This window comes from Patella vulgata, chromosome 5 (genome assembly GCF_932274485.2).
Source record: "Patella vulgata chromosome 5, xgPatVulg1.2, whole genome shotgun sequence".
Lineage (NCBI taxonomy): Eukaryota > Metazoa > Mollusca > Gastropoda > Patellidae > Patella > Patella vulgata.
Window position 1 is genome coordinate 55,783,111 of NC_065883.2, and position 18,790 is coordinate 55,801,900.

An 18,790-nucleotide genomic window follows, 5' to 3' on the forward strand; every position below is an offset into this window, starting at 1 on the left:
AACAATTAATATGGCTTACCTTTAATGAGCTTGATAGCAACTTTCATATCATTGAAATAACCAGTGACGACTTTACCAAAGGCACCTTGACCAACTGGTGCACAGAATTTGAGCTGTTTAGGATCTAGTTCCCACTCATCACTTATCACCATCAGTTGATTCGAGTAATCAGATTTACCTGCTACAGGTAGAATACAATAACTTAATTTAACATTTATAATTCATAAGCCTAATTTTGGTAAACTTATCTCCAAAAGACAGCACATGCATACAAGAATATCAGCGCTATTCCGATTCATTTGTGAATTTCTCGGGGCTTCCACAATCAATCAATATAAATAGTAAGATATGTGAAAGAGGTATCAGATGATTTAGAAAATTAACACACTCTGCCCTGTATACGACACCAGTCTAATTACGTGAATAGTTAATTTATTGTCAGGAATGGGCAAATCGTGATGCTGTATATATTTGAGTGGATGTATTTTGATTAATAATAAACTTACAACTTAGTTTTACAGTGTATACTGCCTAAAGAAACATTGGGAATGGGTTGCTGTCTAGGTATATCAAGATTTCTATATTATGTTTCAATTCTCGTCAAGACATCATTAAAAGCATTGTTTAGGTCTTTTTTATAATTCACGACTCTTTTATGTGTGACATTCAGCAATATAAAGACAACATAGAAGACTTTCCAATACTCACCACCCACATTGGATTTATAACTGTTACTCTTAGCAACTGTCGACTTGGTGATGATAATGTCTTTGAAACTTTTTCTTTTCTTGTAAATGAAGAAAATTATAAATCCCAGGGCTATAAAGCTGACACAAGTAACGGCTATAATAACACCTTCCAAAGATTCCTCATTTTGCGCTTTAAAATAAAAATGACAACTTCTTTATTCCAATTAAAATAAGTAACCTTTGCGAAAAAATGGAAACTGATGTATGGATTAATCAAGTCAGTTTGATGTATCTATTAAAAACACGGTTATAGCCACTGGTATCTCTGGCCAATTTCAAAACAGCTATATATATTTTTTAATGTTTTAAATGCGTAAGATCCCAACTAGCCTTATCAACTTAGGTTTCAAACACCAACATACCAGGGACGTTCGCAATAATTTTTTTTTGTGTACTAATAATCTAAATATTTGCGATGAATCTATTAAATGGGGTAAACACTTCAGCACCCCCTCCCCCCTCCCCACCCCCACACTCTACAAAACTCCCGAAGCTAATATAACTATTACAAAGCAATTCATTTCTTTCATAACTCGGCATACCTATGTATTTATTAGTCTATTATTAGTGGAAGCCTTTTCTTGACTTCATTTCACGGAGGAAAAGGTTGTTTAGACTTGTTAAGTAACTTCATTATACGAAAATAAGCAAAGGAATTAAAAGATTTTTGTTCGCAACACATGTAATTTGAAAGGAAATCGGAAACCTTTAGGCTTTAATTGAACTCTTGTGTATTTAGTAAGCTAACAGTCGGGATGAAAAGAAGCATCTGTTTTGAAGCTTGCCAACATCGAGGATTATAAAATGCTAGATCTCATGCCTTGCCCTGTATAATGTGTGGTGTAGCTACAGGGCTAAATTCACTATCTCATATAATAGACTGCTAGAGATAAGCTTTCCGATTTTCTATTTCTTTAAGTGCATTGTTAGTGGAATTAGACTGTGGGTTGTGCTCAACTTGCCCAAGTTACAAGAAAAAAATATATATATTTAATCAATAATATAAAGGGGGTAGGCTATATCAACTTTGTCTCGTGTGGAAAGTACTAAGAAAGACGTGAAAAGTTGACATCGGCACCACTCGCAACTATGGGCGCGTAACTATTGTAGTGACTGGGTTAACAAGAAAAGAAATGAAATGGGGTTTAACGTCTTGCGGTTCACAAAGACAGTGCCCTACTTCCGAAAATGCATTTTTTTCCGAAGGTTGGACCTTTGCGGCATTCTTCCCCTATGTTTTTCTGTCTAGTGCTTGCAACATTCGAATTGTCTGAAACACAGTAACTTACTTTCACGCATATTACTTTCTTGCATAGATTTGTACATAGCCTGATCATCATTATCCAACAGAATCCGTGAAGTATTAATGAATAGCCATTCACTGTCAAATATTCTTGGTTCTCCTGCTTCAGATAAATATCCAGCTTCAGCCTGTAATGAATATAGACAGCCTGTCATAATTTATTCATTTTATTAGTATATAAAAAAGGCAATTCTTCCGAATTTTACATTCAGGCTTGACAACACAACGCTTGCTTATATTCTGCTCAGACGCTTAAGTTAAACTAGTTTAAAAACGCCAGTGGCCGTTAAACCAATTCTCCCTGTCGTCTGATTGCAAAAATTATGCTAATAAAACACGTTTAAAAAGGAGGTAGGAATTTTCCATTTTCTTGATCATGACATTTAGCGCACATTAATTGTCTATGTATAATAACATATTTAATACTTCACTTCCGATTAATCTAGCAATAAAGCGACGCCTGCAAGACAAACCAATTAACTAAATCAATTTAACAGGAAGTTTTACATTTGTAATAATATGCATATGGCCAAGCGTCGAATTTAGCAAATTAAATGGATATAAAAAAAAAAATTATATTTTCGAAAAGACGCGGAAACGTTCATGTCAGAGCACACCTCACGGTTCATGACACAAACTAGGTCATTTCGGTACTAACACGCGCTTCAATTTTATTTCAATAATTCTTTAGCGCGTAGGGTCTTTAGCAGTGAGGGGGGGGGGGGGGCGGGGACTGGAGGACCCGGAGAAAACCCACATGGTTGGACAGGCGACCCTATTCCTTGTCACGTACAACCAGGTAATCGAAACCACGCGCTAACCATTCGCCCCCCCCCCCCCCCAGAACACTAGGGAATGAAATGAAATGGGGTTTAACGTCCTACTGTTCTGCTCCTAAACTGGGCTAATGAAGACAGGCATACGCCATACAGTGTGCTATGAGGGAAATTTTGCCCGGGCAGCGACGCTACGACCTACTCTTATATCGAATTCCAACTGTCAAGGGATCTTTTACGTGCACGCCAATATATACACGGGACCTCGGTTTTTCGTCCCATCCGAACGACTAGACAGCTGTCCTTGTCAGGCCCTCCGTCTTGCATCACTGACAAGGGGAAACTACGCCGGAAAATCTGGATGAACTTTCTCGGCCAATGCAGGGGTCGAACACCCGACCTCCAGGCTAGCGAGCCAGCGTCTTAGCCACCTGATCACCCAGAACACTAGGACCATAAACCTTATTTAATTTCATTTCTATTCGGCACTTACCCTAACTCTGTAAATGTTTTCGGGATCAACTATTAGAACGAAAAAATCATTATATGTTTTTTCTCTGCCCATCTGAAAATAATTTCGATTATCTTCCATCTCCCATATTAAACTATAATTCACTGCTGAATTGTTAAATGGCGTCATCCACGTGACATTTATTTTCACAGTGTCTGTTTCCGAATTCAAAGTCATGGAAGACACATTTAAATGCCAGAGTAGCATATCCATTTCTGAAAGTGAAATGAAGAAAATCTAATAGAATAATTATGACGAAAAAATTCATTATATTTATTATCGTTTGATGCAATTCACATCTTTTTCTGGTTATTCCTGTCGAGTTCGGAATAACGACTTTATCCCAATGCGCATCGATTTAACCAAGGAAGTAGGCATCTGATAGGCTGAGCAAATTCAAATTTCAACAAGTCATGTTCGCTAATAATAAATACAGGTCAAAAAAGTCGTCCTACCTCCTAGTAATTTCTCCTCTTTCTCTTCCTCCTCTGGAGTTAATCTGATACATTTCTTGAACGTCACATCCGGGGTCATACATTGTGGTGTAGTAAAAACAATATAGGAATTTACTTCGGGGTCGTCTGATAGCTCCATTCGTATCGTATATTGAGTATTATACAGCAGTTCTGTTATTGTCAATTGAGACTAAAATTAAAGAAATATATTTTAATTACTTGTATTTTTACTTCTTTATAGTCTCACTTTTATAGTTCACAAAACCAAACTATACCCAGTCTTAACATGCCAATATTCTGCATAATATACCGGCTATAAATGGTAACGTCCGGCGGGGGTGGGGGGTAGAATAACAAATACTAACTGTATAATCACAATTTTACCCGACAATTTCACTTATCCATAATTTTTATCAATTTTGAAATCATTTATAGTTTGTATATGATGTGGAGTATATGGATAATCTATTACATATCTTTTCTTATCAGTCACTTTTGGCAATAATTTGGGCGATATTGACAAAAAAACCCACCCATTTTGGCCTATGCCGTTGGTTAGTAGGACCCAATACGTACTAATAGTTTTGCCCTTTAACTAGGAGCTTATTTCTTTTTAATGATATCATTATGTAAATTCACGCGAGAGGAAATACCCATAAAATATTAATTTAATGTTATGGCTTCTAAATCTCAATAATCCAGAGGCATTAATCCAAGTTACCTGCTGATCTGTAACAAATTCAACTGTTCTTTCGTAATGTTCCACAGGATGATCGCACCGCGGTGGTCCATCAAATACATTACAATCGTCTAAAAACCAGTTGACGTTGTACAGGACAGGTTTAACCTTGTCAGCTACTTCTGGTGGATGTAGCCACGACACATTGAGCTGTAATCTGCCATTTTTCAGTTCAGTAATATTGTAGGTAATGTTGTAATGGGTGTCCACTGTCATAGAGCCAGGCGTAGCTTCTCGTAACCCTCCGAATGGCGGGAAAACCTCTGAAATGAGGAAAATATAAATATTTTATGGACCCCGTTTTATATACAGTGATACAAAATATCTCCGTATTTCGATTTGATGTGATCAAAATATAAATTGATAAATTCGTAAAGAGGTAATCAACTTACTTCCAAAAACGTAGCTATCGCCTTTGAATTTCATTTCCGTTGCGAGGCCTTGGTCATTTACCGCCATTAGCTTGAACTCCGGAGCATATGGAAGCTGGTCAGTTTTTATGGACACTTCTTCGGATATTTGCTATAATAAAAAACAATTAAAAGTTATTTTTTTAAAAAAAAAAGAAAAAAAAAGATTTATTAGCTTACTGTAAGTAATAATAATAATAATATGTACATTTATATAGCGCTAGTACTCCATACACAGAGGCATGTTCGCTGCGCATACAATTAAATTAATTTAATTAATCCTGATAAAAAGATGGGTTTTAAGTCTTGATTTAAAACAAGAAAGAGTTTGAGATAATTTATGGTAGATTGTTCCACTGTTTAGGCACATTCACTGAGAACTATCTGTATCCGTATGATTTTAGCTTCCACTTTGGGCAACACAACTGATGAAGTCTGTTTGACCGGAGGTTGCGCGAGGGAATATGTATTTGCATATCCGAACGACTAGACAGCTGTCCTTGTCAGGCCCTCCGTCCTGCATCACTGACAAGTGGGAACCACGCCGGAAAATCTGATTGAACTTTCTCGGTCAATTCTCGGATCGAACACCCGACCTCCTGGCTAGCGAGCCAGCGTCTTACCCACATAGCCACCGTGACCCCTCTCGACATTAACATAGATTTTGTTTTGAATTCTGTGTATGTTAGACTTCAATTTTAAAAGCTTGACGAAAACCTGTTTTATGAGGGCCCTTTTTTAAACGAGGGAATTTGGGTTTGCAAGTTTGATTATATACATAAACTATAGGGCAGTTTTTGTCGGATTACTATCAAAGAATTAAAAGGTGCCTTGACGTTAATAGGAACAACAGTTTGGAACATATTTGTAATGAGGTATGCTGAATTTCTGAACTATATTATTTTACGAAGCGGGATATCCTTTTAAGAATTCTTCACCAAAGTGTATGTTGAGTGCCGGAAGTAGAGACATATTGTCACTTGGATTAATGACAGCTTGTGAAATGTGATTACAACTGGAATTGGTATAGAATGGTCAGTCGTGGCAAATATGCTGTCAAATAACTGAGTATTTAGTTAGCCTTATGTTGATAATTTATTCCAGTCAATGATAATAAGGAAGTGAAGAGGACTGACTTTATTTAATGTATTGAAATCTAATACTCAAACTTTTACCATCTGTTTTCAAGTTTGTTATCGCAAAAGTTTTTAATTATATAGCAAAGAATTTGACGGTTTTCAAAATGCAAATATAAAATTTGAACCAAAAAAAAATGTAGACGTCACCGATTATATGTCTCGCGAAATAAAAGATGGATATAGCAGATTAAGATTTAAGTTTCCTTAATCCCATATCAAAAAATACCTGCTTGTGCTTAAGCGACAAATCCTGTTTATTTTAAATTCAAGTATCCAAATTCATCTTTGTTGTTTCCAGAACCGGTAAGTTACCTTAGGATTTCATCGAAAAAAAACACGTGTCTTAGAATAAACCACGTGTTTTAGAATCAAGGTCGTTTTAAAAATTAAGCAAAGTGCAGACTTTGTACACATGTTATGTCGTATAATTAAAGAAAAGCACAATTTCAGATTACGAAATTATGGGGTAAACTAAGGAATAACAAAAAAAGAAACGTTATGAATTAATTATCATGCAACGAAATTCACAGTTGGTTAATATTTTATTTGTAATTTTTGTTGATTTTAATGGCAATACGATCATTGATTAAAAAACACTATCAAGTTTTTTTTTTAAAAAAATTTCTTCTAGAAGACCGTGCCAGACATATTGGCACTCTACCAACACGCCAACAGGTGTGACTTGCTTAATGCACAAAAAGCTAGCAAACTCAGCCGGAGTTTCGTAGTTTCTAGTTTTTAATGCATTGAGAGAATATCTTCTGCCTACAGTAATGTTTACAAATAACCACTCAAGTAACAATCATTATGCATTAAGTGTTGTGGATATCAAGACCACCGGATATAAAATGGGGGTTGTGTCGTTGGAAGAAATGTACAATTCAAGTATTCTCCTTAAAAAAGACAAAGAAATACTCTTTTGAAATTGGAACATAGATATAATTGCTAAATCCGGTGGAATATATAAAACTTTAGAGAAGTACAATCAGATGACCACGATTCCAGAATTAGAATATTAATAAATTAGGACTTCTGGGGGGCTAAGTCTAAAGATCACAATACCGGCCATAAGTACTGACGATGGTAGAGATCTATAATCCAAGATACTCATTTTCATTGCTTGATGTTCGTCCCCGAAATTATTTTAAGAATTATTAACATTAGCAATGTATATGTGCATTTACTTTGAATATACAGAAAGTGAAGGCTCAATAATAACATAATTAAGAAGACCTTTTTAAAAAGTATATATTTCAATTTGTATTTTTATTCCTTGGCCAACAAACGCTAAGGAATGTATTCATGATATAAAAGTAATTATACGGTCTTTTGTTTTCTTGACACAGTTCTTCGTGAGCACAGAAATGCATACAATTCGAAGACCCTCCACTAATTTGTGTTGAAATCCAATTTTCAAGTAGTTCTGATTCCAGGATGTTTAAATATACGAACAACTATATTTTTCCAAATGTATTAAAAGATTGCTTTACATGTAAGTAAGTGAGTGACGCTCTTTGTATCCCCTAAATTCAAATATATAGGCTAAGCTTAGTAAAAGTCATTGTATTATGACATCATAAATTATTTCAATAAAATGTCATTCAAATATTTCACACAAAAACGGCATTTAGTGGGAACAAAAATGAAGTATGGGATCCTTTGAAGACTTACAATAGGAACAAATATTTTATCAATGATGTAATGTCGATCTGCGATTATTTAAGTATTACGCATTGTCACATAAGGTTTTTATTGTTTTGTGTACTATTATTTTGTTGAAATAGTTATCATTAAAGGCTCAATACCACTCTTGTTGTAACTGAATAATATGTCCCAATCTTTATTCAGGTCAACAAATTGTACTATTTTACAATATTCCAATTAATTGATGATACAAATTTCATCTTAACACACCTTATTTAAAAAATTGGAAAAATTCAACTAAATGATTTGAAAAGCCTGACGTAAAGCTTTTCAAATGTGACTTGGATTTAAAAATATTTTTGAACCCTCTGGACAAGTAAAATATGATTTAATGGATAATTTACACAACAGGTAAGACACTAACACATCTAGTACTTAGAATAAGGCTATTTTTTATTTTCTGGAGCTGTCAAGCCAGCAAGAGTGTTATTATCCCTTTAATAAGCATCAACAACAAAACTATTACCATGTCGAACTTTTTAAACCAAATCAAGAAAACCAATACAGTAAAGGGCGAACATAAAGAACAATGTGATTTTAATACAGTATTTATTCAGAATGGGCAGTGGGGATTCTTAAATGTTGGGCTAAGTTTTTGTGCTACATTTTTTTGAAGTTAGAATAAGAGATGTTGCCACATATTTGTCAGTGACGACCGAGTTGAGGGAATTCGGGGATGGGTTGTGTTTAAACAGATGTTATTGATGTATAAGGTGTGAAACAGCGGACATCACAGTAACCATGATGATACTAGATAACTTAAGATACTACTATAGCCAACGGTAGAATATTATCACGTAAATACGTCGTAGGCCTACAATGTAGCAACTAAAAACAAAATACAGACGGCACTAACGGTCAGAAACAATTCTAACCTTACAGAAAAGACAGAATAGGGTGCTTAACTCGGCGTTTACCTAAAGGGAGTATTTTATCACATATAGCAACTAAAAATCAATATCAAGTTTTGTAAATTATAATATAAATACCCGATACTGACCTTCGAATATTGCGGTTCTATAAAATTCAAAAACTTTCAGCCATTAATGTAGCTAAGATTTAAGAAAGTAACAGCTTTTGAGTGTAACTTTCAGGTAGTGAAGCATTATGAAAGATCTCTCAATTGATCGGTTCACCTGGACCGTGTTCCCAGTTCAATGACGAAACAGTCCAAAAATCGTTATAATAAAACCTCTGCTTATATTTTCTCTTGGTCCCCTGAATAGTGTAATTTCAAATAGTCTTAATCAGTGATTGTCGGACAGTCGGTTTAAAATCAGGTATTCCTCACATGTCAAGATATTGGATTGTCTCAGCCAAGATTATATTAAAACGATTTCATTTTATTTAAAAAAAGATTACAATATAACTGACCTGTGCATACTGATGCCATGATTTATCTATCCATGATGTGTTTCTAGCTAGTAATGTATACACAAAGGGTGATGGTGACGTTTCCGGACCATCGGGTGTCGGGCGAGGCCATGTGATCAAGGTGTTTAAAGAATCGGCTTTAACTATGACATCTTCAGGAAACTGCCAATGTAAATGACTGGGCGTGACTGAAAGAAAATGATTGTTTTTTCTTAAATAGTGACTTTAAAGTATCTAATAATCCACAGTTAGATTTTCACATAAAAACGGTAAGGTGTTTAAAAGATATAGTTCCCCCAAGGACATAGCATTATCTTTCATAAACAAAGCGCAAATAAAACAAATGTTTTGACAGGAAATATCCCTCTCTTAATTTCGCTCATTTTGGCCAGATTCTTGGTGGAAGTTGGCGTCCTCCCACCCTTCGCCCCTACTAATAAGTACTAATTTCATGGATTGTTATAAATTGTGCCCTTATATTAGAAATGAAAAAAAATGACTACTTACCCTTGGGTCTAGCTTGTCTAAATTTACACGCAGTTTTACACCCAGGTGTCTAAAAACAAGAAAAAACAACAAAGGGCTAATTTTTAATGAAATAATTACCGTCGATCATCAAGAGTAATGACATTCAAAGTCCATAAACATAGTAATGCAAATTGGCGTGACAGATACCAGGACCTTACTGGGGTACAATGCGTTAACATGTTAAAGTATCAGGTATTACGATGAAGATTATGAAGAATCTGCAATGACAGATGAAACAGACACCTTCCTAATGAAGACGATAGATTTTTCTTTTAAATACAGCATTTAGAGAAAATTGCACAAGACCTATAGATATTCTTTTATCATGCAGTTTATTTATGTATTTATATCATTTTATGTTTTATATAGTATGTTTCATATAGTATATTCTTAATAAATTATTACATTAAAAATTAAATAAATACACAAGCACTTACACAAACTCGATCATCCGTGCATGTTGGTCCCCAAACAATATAACTTTCAAATAATCTCATACATAATATCCAGCACTGAAATTTATTATAAACAAACCCTCTTTGTAAACAATCATGCGGACAGCAAATAATATACTGGATGACTGGGGTGTTTTTAAAATGGAAATGTACAAGGGAGATAATTTGAAGGTTTATTACATAAATGGTCTCAGACTAGTAATTTTTTGCCCATTGACTTCAATGTTAAATGGCTGTAACATCACAGGCTGTAGCTTTTTGCTTAACATTCCGTTGGTTCCAATCTTTATAGGCACAATGGGGACCACATTTGGCAATATCCTCATCATAATTTTGTAGAGGGTTGACCATTTAGATTTTTTGCTACAGGGATTTGATGTTGACTGGGGTGAAAATCTCACTTCCGACACAATGATTGTTCTGCAGAAAGACACTTTACACCCCCTATCCCTCCGCAGTAATATCATCAGTATTACCCAAAACTGCTATGAAATTGCAAATATGATCCCTTTTCTCCAATTCTAGACCAAAAAGTCAACCCAAAAATGCAGGAAGGGGGAGAAAAAGATAAAGGAAAAAATTGTCTATTTATAACTCGCACTACATTGCATTACCAAATGGTCTCGTATTACTAATAATTTATACTTTTTTTACTATTCTCCTAATTCTTATATTTGGGTCGAGAATATTTTAATTAGAATATGTCGAACTATTTCTGTTGTGATCATGACTGAAAGGAAAACTTTCTTGATCTAACAATAATGAAAACATATTTATACTATACATAATTTATTGGACACTGGTATATCCCTATGTTATAAATATACACAGATATATCCCCGTGTTATACACTACTCACAGGTATACCCCCGTGTTATACACTACTCACAGGTATACCCCCGTGTTATACAATACTCACAGGTATACCCCCGTGTTATACAATACTCACAGGTATACCCCCGTGTTATACAATACTCACAGGTATACCCCCGTGTTATACAATACTCACAGGTATACCCCCGTGTTATACAATACTCACAGGCATTTCCTCGGATTACACACTATACACTGGTATATCCCCGTCTTATACAACATTCACTGGCATATCACCGTGTTACACAATAAACACTTGAAATATCACATTAATAGTGTCATTATACAATATTAATCGACCTATAATATACTTACATAATGACAATCTGGTGTATATGTACAGGTTTTACCATCAGTTGTCAGTGGGGTTTTACCATCAGCTGTCAGTGGGGGTTTTGTGTGCTAAAAGATAAAAATAAAACCTGATTAAATAAGTATGAGTTGTATAAGTAGGCATACACAATTACAACGTTAACGTCCACACGACACAAACCGAATCGTTGCGGGACTAACATGTTTTGTTGGTTTTTTTTTTTAATAATTCGGTTGAGCTCTGGTATCCATATCAGGTATATTATGGTCAATTCTACTGCTCGGGAACGTTCACATGAACTTAATAATGCTCTATATTTTATTAACTAGGTTTTATAATGATATCAGCTGTTCATATTTTGATATAGCATGGCCTTATAATCATTTATACAGGTTTTATAATGGTATATAGACTGTACATGTAATAAGCTCAATGAATTTGCATGGGATTGAGGAATATGCCCCAGAAATGTATGGTTATGATTTATATAATGTAATGCAATAACTTTGCGGTGGCCCTAGCCCCTCACCAACTTATAAATAACAGTATACAAATTCATTTATTATTAGATTTCTATGAAACGGGTCACTTTTGAGTTTTTTGCTTCCACCTCTGGACGAGTCGCTGTAACTAGTAAAGAACATTTATAACGATGATATACAGAAAACAAACAGAGAATGATAAATACAACTGTAGGATAACTGCACAATAAACTAACATCAAAACTCGTATATACAAAAATCACAATAGCCAGATTAAAAACACATTATTCTATCATTAAACATTGTAGAATGTTTTTTGTTAAATTCTATTTATTTTTTCTTCAACATTCACGCACGTGCATGTGTACAAATAGACCAAATGTCTTGACACACGTTCTTGATTTATCTAGTAAAATGCAGACCAGATCTCGCCAAGATACTCATTTATCTGCCCAAGATCCAGGTCATCTCAAATGGGGTTAAAAAAAAAATAGACCCGTATTTGTCTAAGAAATCAAAGTTCCATTCATTAATCTTACACCATCTTTAAACAAATGGTTATTTTATTTATACAAAATTTCATGACGTCACAAAAGTCATAGAGTTCTTACATGAATGATATAATTCTTTTAAAATTATGCGTGATTTTACAAACATTGATATTTTTCACACTGACAAAATTCCAGACCCGAATTTTGTTTTATCTCTATCAAGTCAGGGTTACAATTTTGACAAAATCGGATCCACAGACTTGTCAATAGTTATCGCATTATCAGTCATTATCAGCCAGAAACACACTCAGTGTACTGATAGGCCCAGATTTTAATGACGTTATCGGCTATTTAAGTAAATAGAAGTGCTCATGTTTCGGTATTACATGACGGATGCAACATGTCCGATCAGAGAGCAAGTAAATCATTTAGATTAGTTAGTTAATTAACCGAATACTACGTACTAAACTAATACGTATAATTTGCACTATCCCGGTTTATTCCAGCAGATATACTGGTGAATGAATAAATGAAACAGGGTTTAACGTCCTAGTTCTCTGCGCCAGTAGGGTCAATGAAAACGGGCGTACGCTGTACATTTTCCAACTGTCAAGGTTTCTTTTACGTACGGGCCAACGTGTACACGGGAACTTGTTGTTTTTTGTCCAACCCGAACGACTAGACGCCCGACGCCGTTCTTTGGCAGGCCCTCCGCCCTGCACTATTGACGAGTGAAAACCACACTGAGAAATTTCAGGGAGCTATACTGGTGAAACACATAATGAATCGAGTACAGCTTCTTTGGAAATACAGTGTCTACCGAATTTTAAAGCAATCCAAATGACATACCATGAAAAATACTGCAGACACGCAATAGAGACTTGAAATGCAGGAACATTAAGTGTTTCTCATAACAACCAATTATCGAATCTTAACCGAATATTTTTTTGTATATTCTGTATGTTTAAAAATAAAATCCAAGCTAACAGGTTTTGATATTTGGTATGATTGAAGAAATCATGTGGTGTAAATGTGTACGAATGTGAATGTCCTAGCATTACTTTGTTTATCTTTCTCAACAGACGACCGCTGTACTTAAAAATATATTAACATATTTGTTGATAATATTGGTGAGTAGAGAAGTCAAAAAGTGTAGACTATGTAATCTATGCGCTAACATCATAAACTGTCAGCGCTGATAAATAGATAAGTAAACTTCCCCATACAGGTTTTTGACGTATATGAAATGCGCTGAATGATAAGGCTTGCGTTCTATGATAAGACTTGCGTCCTGTGGATTTGAAGACTGGTGATTTTGATTTTTTTCTCACGACTGGTGGGCCTACATAACACTACCGATAGCCGAAAATGATATGGTGCAAACGATCCTCCATTCCATCTCCGGGGAGTTGTGTGACATATAATAATGCTTGAAAAAAAAACGCGTTAAAGTGGATAACCTTATTTATATTTATAAATAAACGCTTTATATATAATTTTTACATTAAAGACGTTCATTAAGAGCAAATACCTAGCTTGTGACCGGACAGCGGAGTGTAATCTATCTTAATATAATTTAAGACCTCACAATGTTTGCTGCCATTTTATTATTACCGTATTAAATTGTACACCATGTGGTGGCAGTCATGCCCCTTAATAAACAGTGCAGCATATAGAACAAATGGTCGCACGCATTGGATACTATTGTGGTTTTCAAGTAGTTCAGTTGCCCTTCCTGCAAAATATCTGAAGCAAGGCTGACACTTGCACGATTCCGTGGCACGCATTGGCACGACCCGAGTGCGCAAACTAGTCGTAAACTGGCGTGAAGTGTGCGTAAACCCGTCGTAACTGCGTGCCATGTCGGGACGACAAAATTTAGCGACCGGGTCGTGAACTATGCGCAAACTGTTCGTGAACTCGTCGGGACGATGCGCGGGAGGATGCGTGGGAGGATGCGTGACAGTGCGCGCCATGCCACGACTGTCACGAACTGCCACGACTAGTTCACGAACAGTTCACGACTAGTTCACGAACAGTTCACGACTACTGCGGCACGACACCGTCCGAATTGCGCGATCTCGCCGTGCCAATGCGGGAAGTGCGTAAACAATGCGCAAACTATGCGTGAACTCGTCGTGTCAACGTGGACACTGATGGGCACCCAATCGTGAATTCGTAGTGAACCATGCGTAAACTAGACGCGAACAGTGCGGGAGCCTCCCAGTTCGTGTCCCAAAATGGCACGACTTGCCACGACAAAATCGTGGCCAAAAGTCGTGCAAGTGTCAGCCTGGCTTTACTCTTGGTAGATCTTTGCTTAGATTTCAATTATTAGTGGAGTATAGCGTGGGTTGGAGTATGACACTCTATAACTCTATAGCCCCGATCAGAAAAAAAACATGTTCTAAATTCCAACCTTGCGATATACCGATTTGTATTATTATTCAAGTCATTAAAACGTTTTGATAAGTGAATGCCCATTCAATGAATGGGTGTACATGAACGAGGAACGTACTCTTGTCGAATAATCCACATCATTGACATCATTATCTATACATAGGCCTACCCCATACTGACATTTATCTACAAACACGAACAAGAACAAACTTTATTTTTACAATATCTACGAACACGTTTCCCTCTCGAGAATAGGATTACAGCATAAAGGCCTCGAACCACAGCAAGTTAACACGCGAAATTCAGGAACTGCTGGCATTCTCGTTCAAGAAAGAATAACTATTGAAGTGCAATGTTGCAAAAGTTAACAATAAATTTTAAAAAAATGGATTACGAAATGTGCAAAATTCAACACCTGAATGAGAATCGTTAGACTAATAATCCTATTGTTATTCATCTTTTACAATATTGTATTTTGCTAGTGAATCCTATAATCCAGGCTTAAGATACGATTTTTTATTATCAACAGTTTGAACTTCATGAAAAACGTATACCCCCCCCCCCCCCCGTCCCCACACACAATGATAAATCCATGACATTTCTTGGCCAATAACATTTTTTAAACCACAAAGAGCCCAAATTGACATGCCGCAATCATCTGATAAAAATATTGAAATGGGGTTGGTCATTTCAATGTTTCTTTAGTCCTGGTGAAATTGATCTATTTTAGAATGGGCGGTTTCACTAATTCATGTCTGTTCACTTCTTAATTCTTCAACCTCAAAATCATGAATATTCAAATACTCGGCTTCGATCCTAGACCACAAAGCCACCAAATTGGTAATGCAAACGGGGGAGAGGGGATGCTATAAATAGAGGAACCATTCTAAGATCAGTTGAAGTAATTGCTATTACCCAACCGACAACAATTTCATACCCGACACACGTAATATATTGTTAAGTGTACACTATGACATATGGCTGACGGATTTGTTTGTATCAGCTGATGCGATTTCATGACAGTGAAATATTTCACACTATGTTATTATGTTAAATAAAACCGGCCGGTGCCACTCCCCATCAAAAGTTTTCAACAGCTTGAATATTTTATTGTTATGTCTGATAGTCTGATATGATTATTTAAACAATATGGCTAACACAAATGTAAACAATAGAGATAACATTCTGTATGTTTGTGATATATACAAGCCAGCTCTGATCAGAGATATAAAATTACTAATAAAAATTTTATGACAGAATTCTTTTTTTTTCAAAATCCATATTCATTTACGACAGTTATATAAAGCACAACTACGACTAACATCACTCTTAGGCAGGGCCTGCGATAGGACTCTCAATGCCCCGGGACAAGTAACTCCGCGGGTGGGGAGAGCATTCTAGACTCGAAAATTTTTGAAAGATAACGGTCTTCAGCGTCATTTTGACGTATATCTTGGAAAAATGGAATTCACTTTGCTTAAACACAGACACTGCAATTTAATACAACATCTGACATACCAAAAACATGTACTGATGTAATAATGGCCAGAGGTACAAAATTTTGGCAAAAATAAATTTAAGCAAGGAAATAAATGAAAAAGAAAAAATATGACCATCAGACACAAAATACTATTACTATTATTATTTTTTTCAATACCCAAAATCACGTTGAACTGGATTCCAACGGAACTTTTTGTGCACACTTGGAAACTCACCATTGCACACTCGGAAACTCACCATCACTGTAGCGTTCTATAGGCCCGGACAAGGCCCTGTTTTCTTGCCGGGGCCCGGATACCCTGACGGTGATGAAAGCCTCAAGGACAGATCGGAGCCCCACGGCGCGTAGGCCCGGCGGGTGACTTATAGTATTTAATTTACCATTTTGACTCTAAAAGTAAACAGACCGAATCCGATTCTAATCTAACCCACGATAGGTACCCACATTGAGTACAAGTTATCGGGTTTCTTCTATACTATTCAAAAAAAGTAGGGGATATTTGATTTTGGGGGCATAATACTAAAATATGCAAATGACTACGAAAAAAGTCACTATAGAACCTAACAGAAGAAACATTTCCAGTTACATGTGACGCCCAAACGCACCAATAGTTACCGCATGGAATGCAGGTGATGCTTGGGATCATCATGGGTTCCAACACAGGCGGTTGTGGCGCGGACGATGAATGTTTCTCAGTCTGTCATAAGCAGGCTATGGTCCAGATACCGTGATACACAATCTGTACAGGACAGACCACGCTCAGGTCGACCAAGGGCGACAACTCAAGCCCAGGATCGATTTATCCGTATCTTGGCCTTGAGAAATCGTGTCATCACAGCAAATCAGATCAGCGCTCGTCTTCAAACAGACACTGGTGTGAGAGTGAGTGGCCAGACGATTCGGAATCGACTGCATAGGGGTCACCTTCGCGCCCGACGTCCTCGCGTGATCCCTTGTTTGAGAGATCATCACATTCAGGCAAGACGTCGTTGGTGTAGGGATCATCAACACTGGGATAATCGACGCTGGAGCAATGTGATGTTTTCAGATGAGTCAAGGTTCACTGTTGATTTTTTGGACAGACGTAGGAGGGTGTGGCGTCGTCGAAACGAGCGCTTCCAAGACGTTAAAGTCATCAGACATGATCGATTTGGGGGTGGTTCTGTTATGGTGTGGGGAGGCATCACTGTTGCTGGAAGAACGGCTTTACGTGTTGTTGCAGGTCGTGTTACAGGCCAGTACTACCGGGACAACATCTTGGCAGTCCATGTTGTGCCGTTCGCACGACGTCATGGCCGCCGTTTCATCTTCCAGGATGACAACGCAAGATGTCACAGGGCCAGGATCGTTACAGGTTACCTCCAACAACAGAACATCACCACATTACCTTGGCCAGCACTGAGTCCCGACCTCTCCCCCATCGAGCATGTCTGGGACATGCTTGGACAGAGGTTACGTCAACGTCAACAACGTCCTGCCAATGTCCAAGAACTTGCTGCTGCGTTGCAACAGGAATGGGACAATCTGGACCAAAATGACCTTAGACGTCTCATTAGGAGTATGCCACGTCGGATCAATGCTTGTTTGGCAAACAGAGGAGGATTTACCCGTTACTGACTTGGTTGTGATGCTGTGGTAACTTTGCTGTTTGACCCCGGGTATCATTTTACCCTTATAATGGTCAGTCTGTGCCTTACTTAGTCTAACGATCATTTGGAATAAATCGATGAATGTGAACTTGATTTCATTTTGTCATTTGTTTCTTCGTCAGTTTCATTAGGTGACTTTAATAACACTTAAAAATCAAATATCCCCTACTTTTTTTGAATAGTATACTTTACGATCAAGCAAAAGTGTATTTTTTATATTAGATCATACCATGAATAATATTTTTTTAACATTACTGGGCATACCCCCGGGCCCCACTAGGCTCCGGGCCCCTGGACAAGTGTCCCAGCTGCCGCCTCCCCTCACGGGCCCTGATATTAGGTATAGAATGTGTATCTACATTTTATTTCATGGAAGAATAAGTATGTTTATTCTTTTGAAAGAAATCCACGTTGCGCAAACTATCAATCAATACACGTTGCCATAAACGAAATAAATAATTTATAAATCCCCTCAATTTTAGTAATTTAGAAATTAAATTACGTTAGAATAAGTAGATTACGTTTTTTCACGTGCTGTGAACGCATATACGCAATGTTTATATTTTAATTATGAAATATCGTGCGATCAATGCACACCCTTGAACATAAAGGCAAAACAAAGGTTTAAAGTATTAGTACATGTATATCAGTGTATAAATAAATTAAATGAAATGGGGTTTAACGTCCTACTGTTCTGCTCCTAACCTGGGCTAATGAAGACAGGCATACGCCATACAGTGTGCTATGAGGGAAATTTTGCCCGGGCAGCGGCGCTACCGCCTACTCTTATATCGAATTCCAACTGCCAAGGGATCTATTTACGTGCACGCCAATGTGTACACGGGACCTCGGTTTTTCGCCCCATCCGAACGACTAGGCTGCTGTCCTTGTCAAGCCTTCCATCCTATATCACTGACAAGGGGAAACCACGCCGGAAA

The 18,790-nt window shown here is 36.8% G+C and overlaps 1 protein-coding gene across 2 annotated transcripts in view; it reads right to left on the reverse strand.

Annotated features, from left to right (window-relative positions):
- Window positions 1-18,790, reverse strand: part of LOC126822030 (ephrin type-A receptor 3) — a 60,595-nt gene that overhangs the window by 17,537 nt on the left and 24,268 nt on the right. The window contains exons 3-13 of one of the 2 annotated variants that reach the window (XM_056101228.1): window positions 11,332-11,418; window positions 10,126-10,200; window positions 9,668-9,716; window positions 9,161-9,348; window positions 4,926-5,055; window positions 4,516-4,796; window positions 3,795-3,984; window positions 3,322-3,554; window positions 2,039-2,180; window positions 709-879; window positions 20-178 (exon numbers count right to left, since the gene is read on the reverse strand). In XM_056101228.1, coding sequence (XP_055957203.1) covers window positions 20-178; window positions 709-879; window positions 2,039-2,180; window positions 3,322-3,554; window positions 3,795-3,984; window positions 4,516-4,796; window positions 4,926-5,055; window positions 9,161-9,348; window positions 9,668-9,716; window positions 10,126-10,200; window positions 11,332-11,418 — 1,705 coding nt within the window. Of the gene's footprint in view, window positions 1-19; window positions 182-708; window positions 880-2,038; window positions 2,181-3,321; window positions 3,555-3,794; window positions 3,985-4,515; window positions 4,797-4,925; window positions 5,056-9,160; window positions 9,349-9,667; window positions 9,717-10,125; window positions 10,201-11,331; window positions 11,419-18,790 lie in introns of both variants that reach the window. The other variant, XM_050550751.2, reaches the window with a different exon arrangement.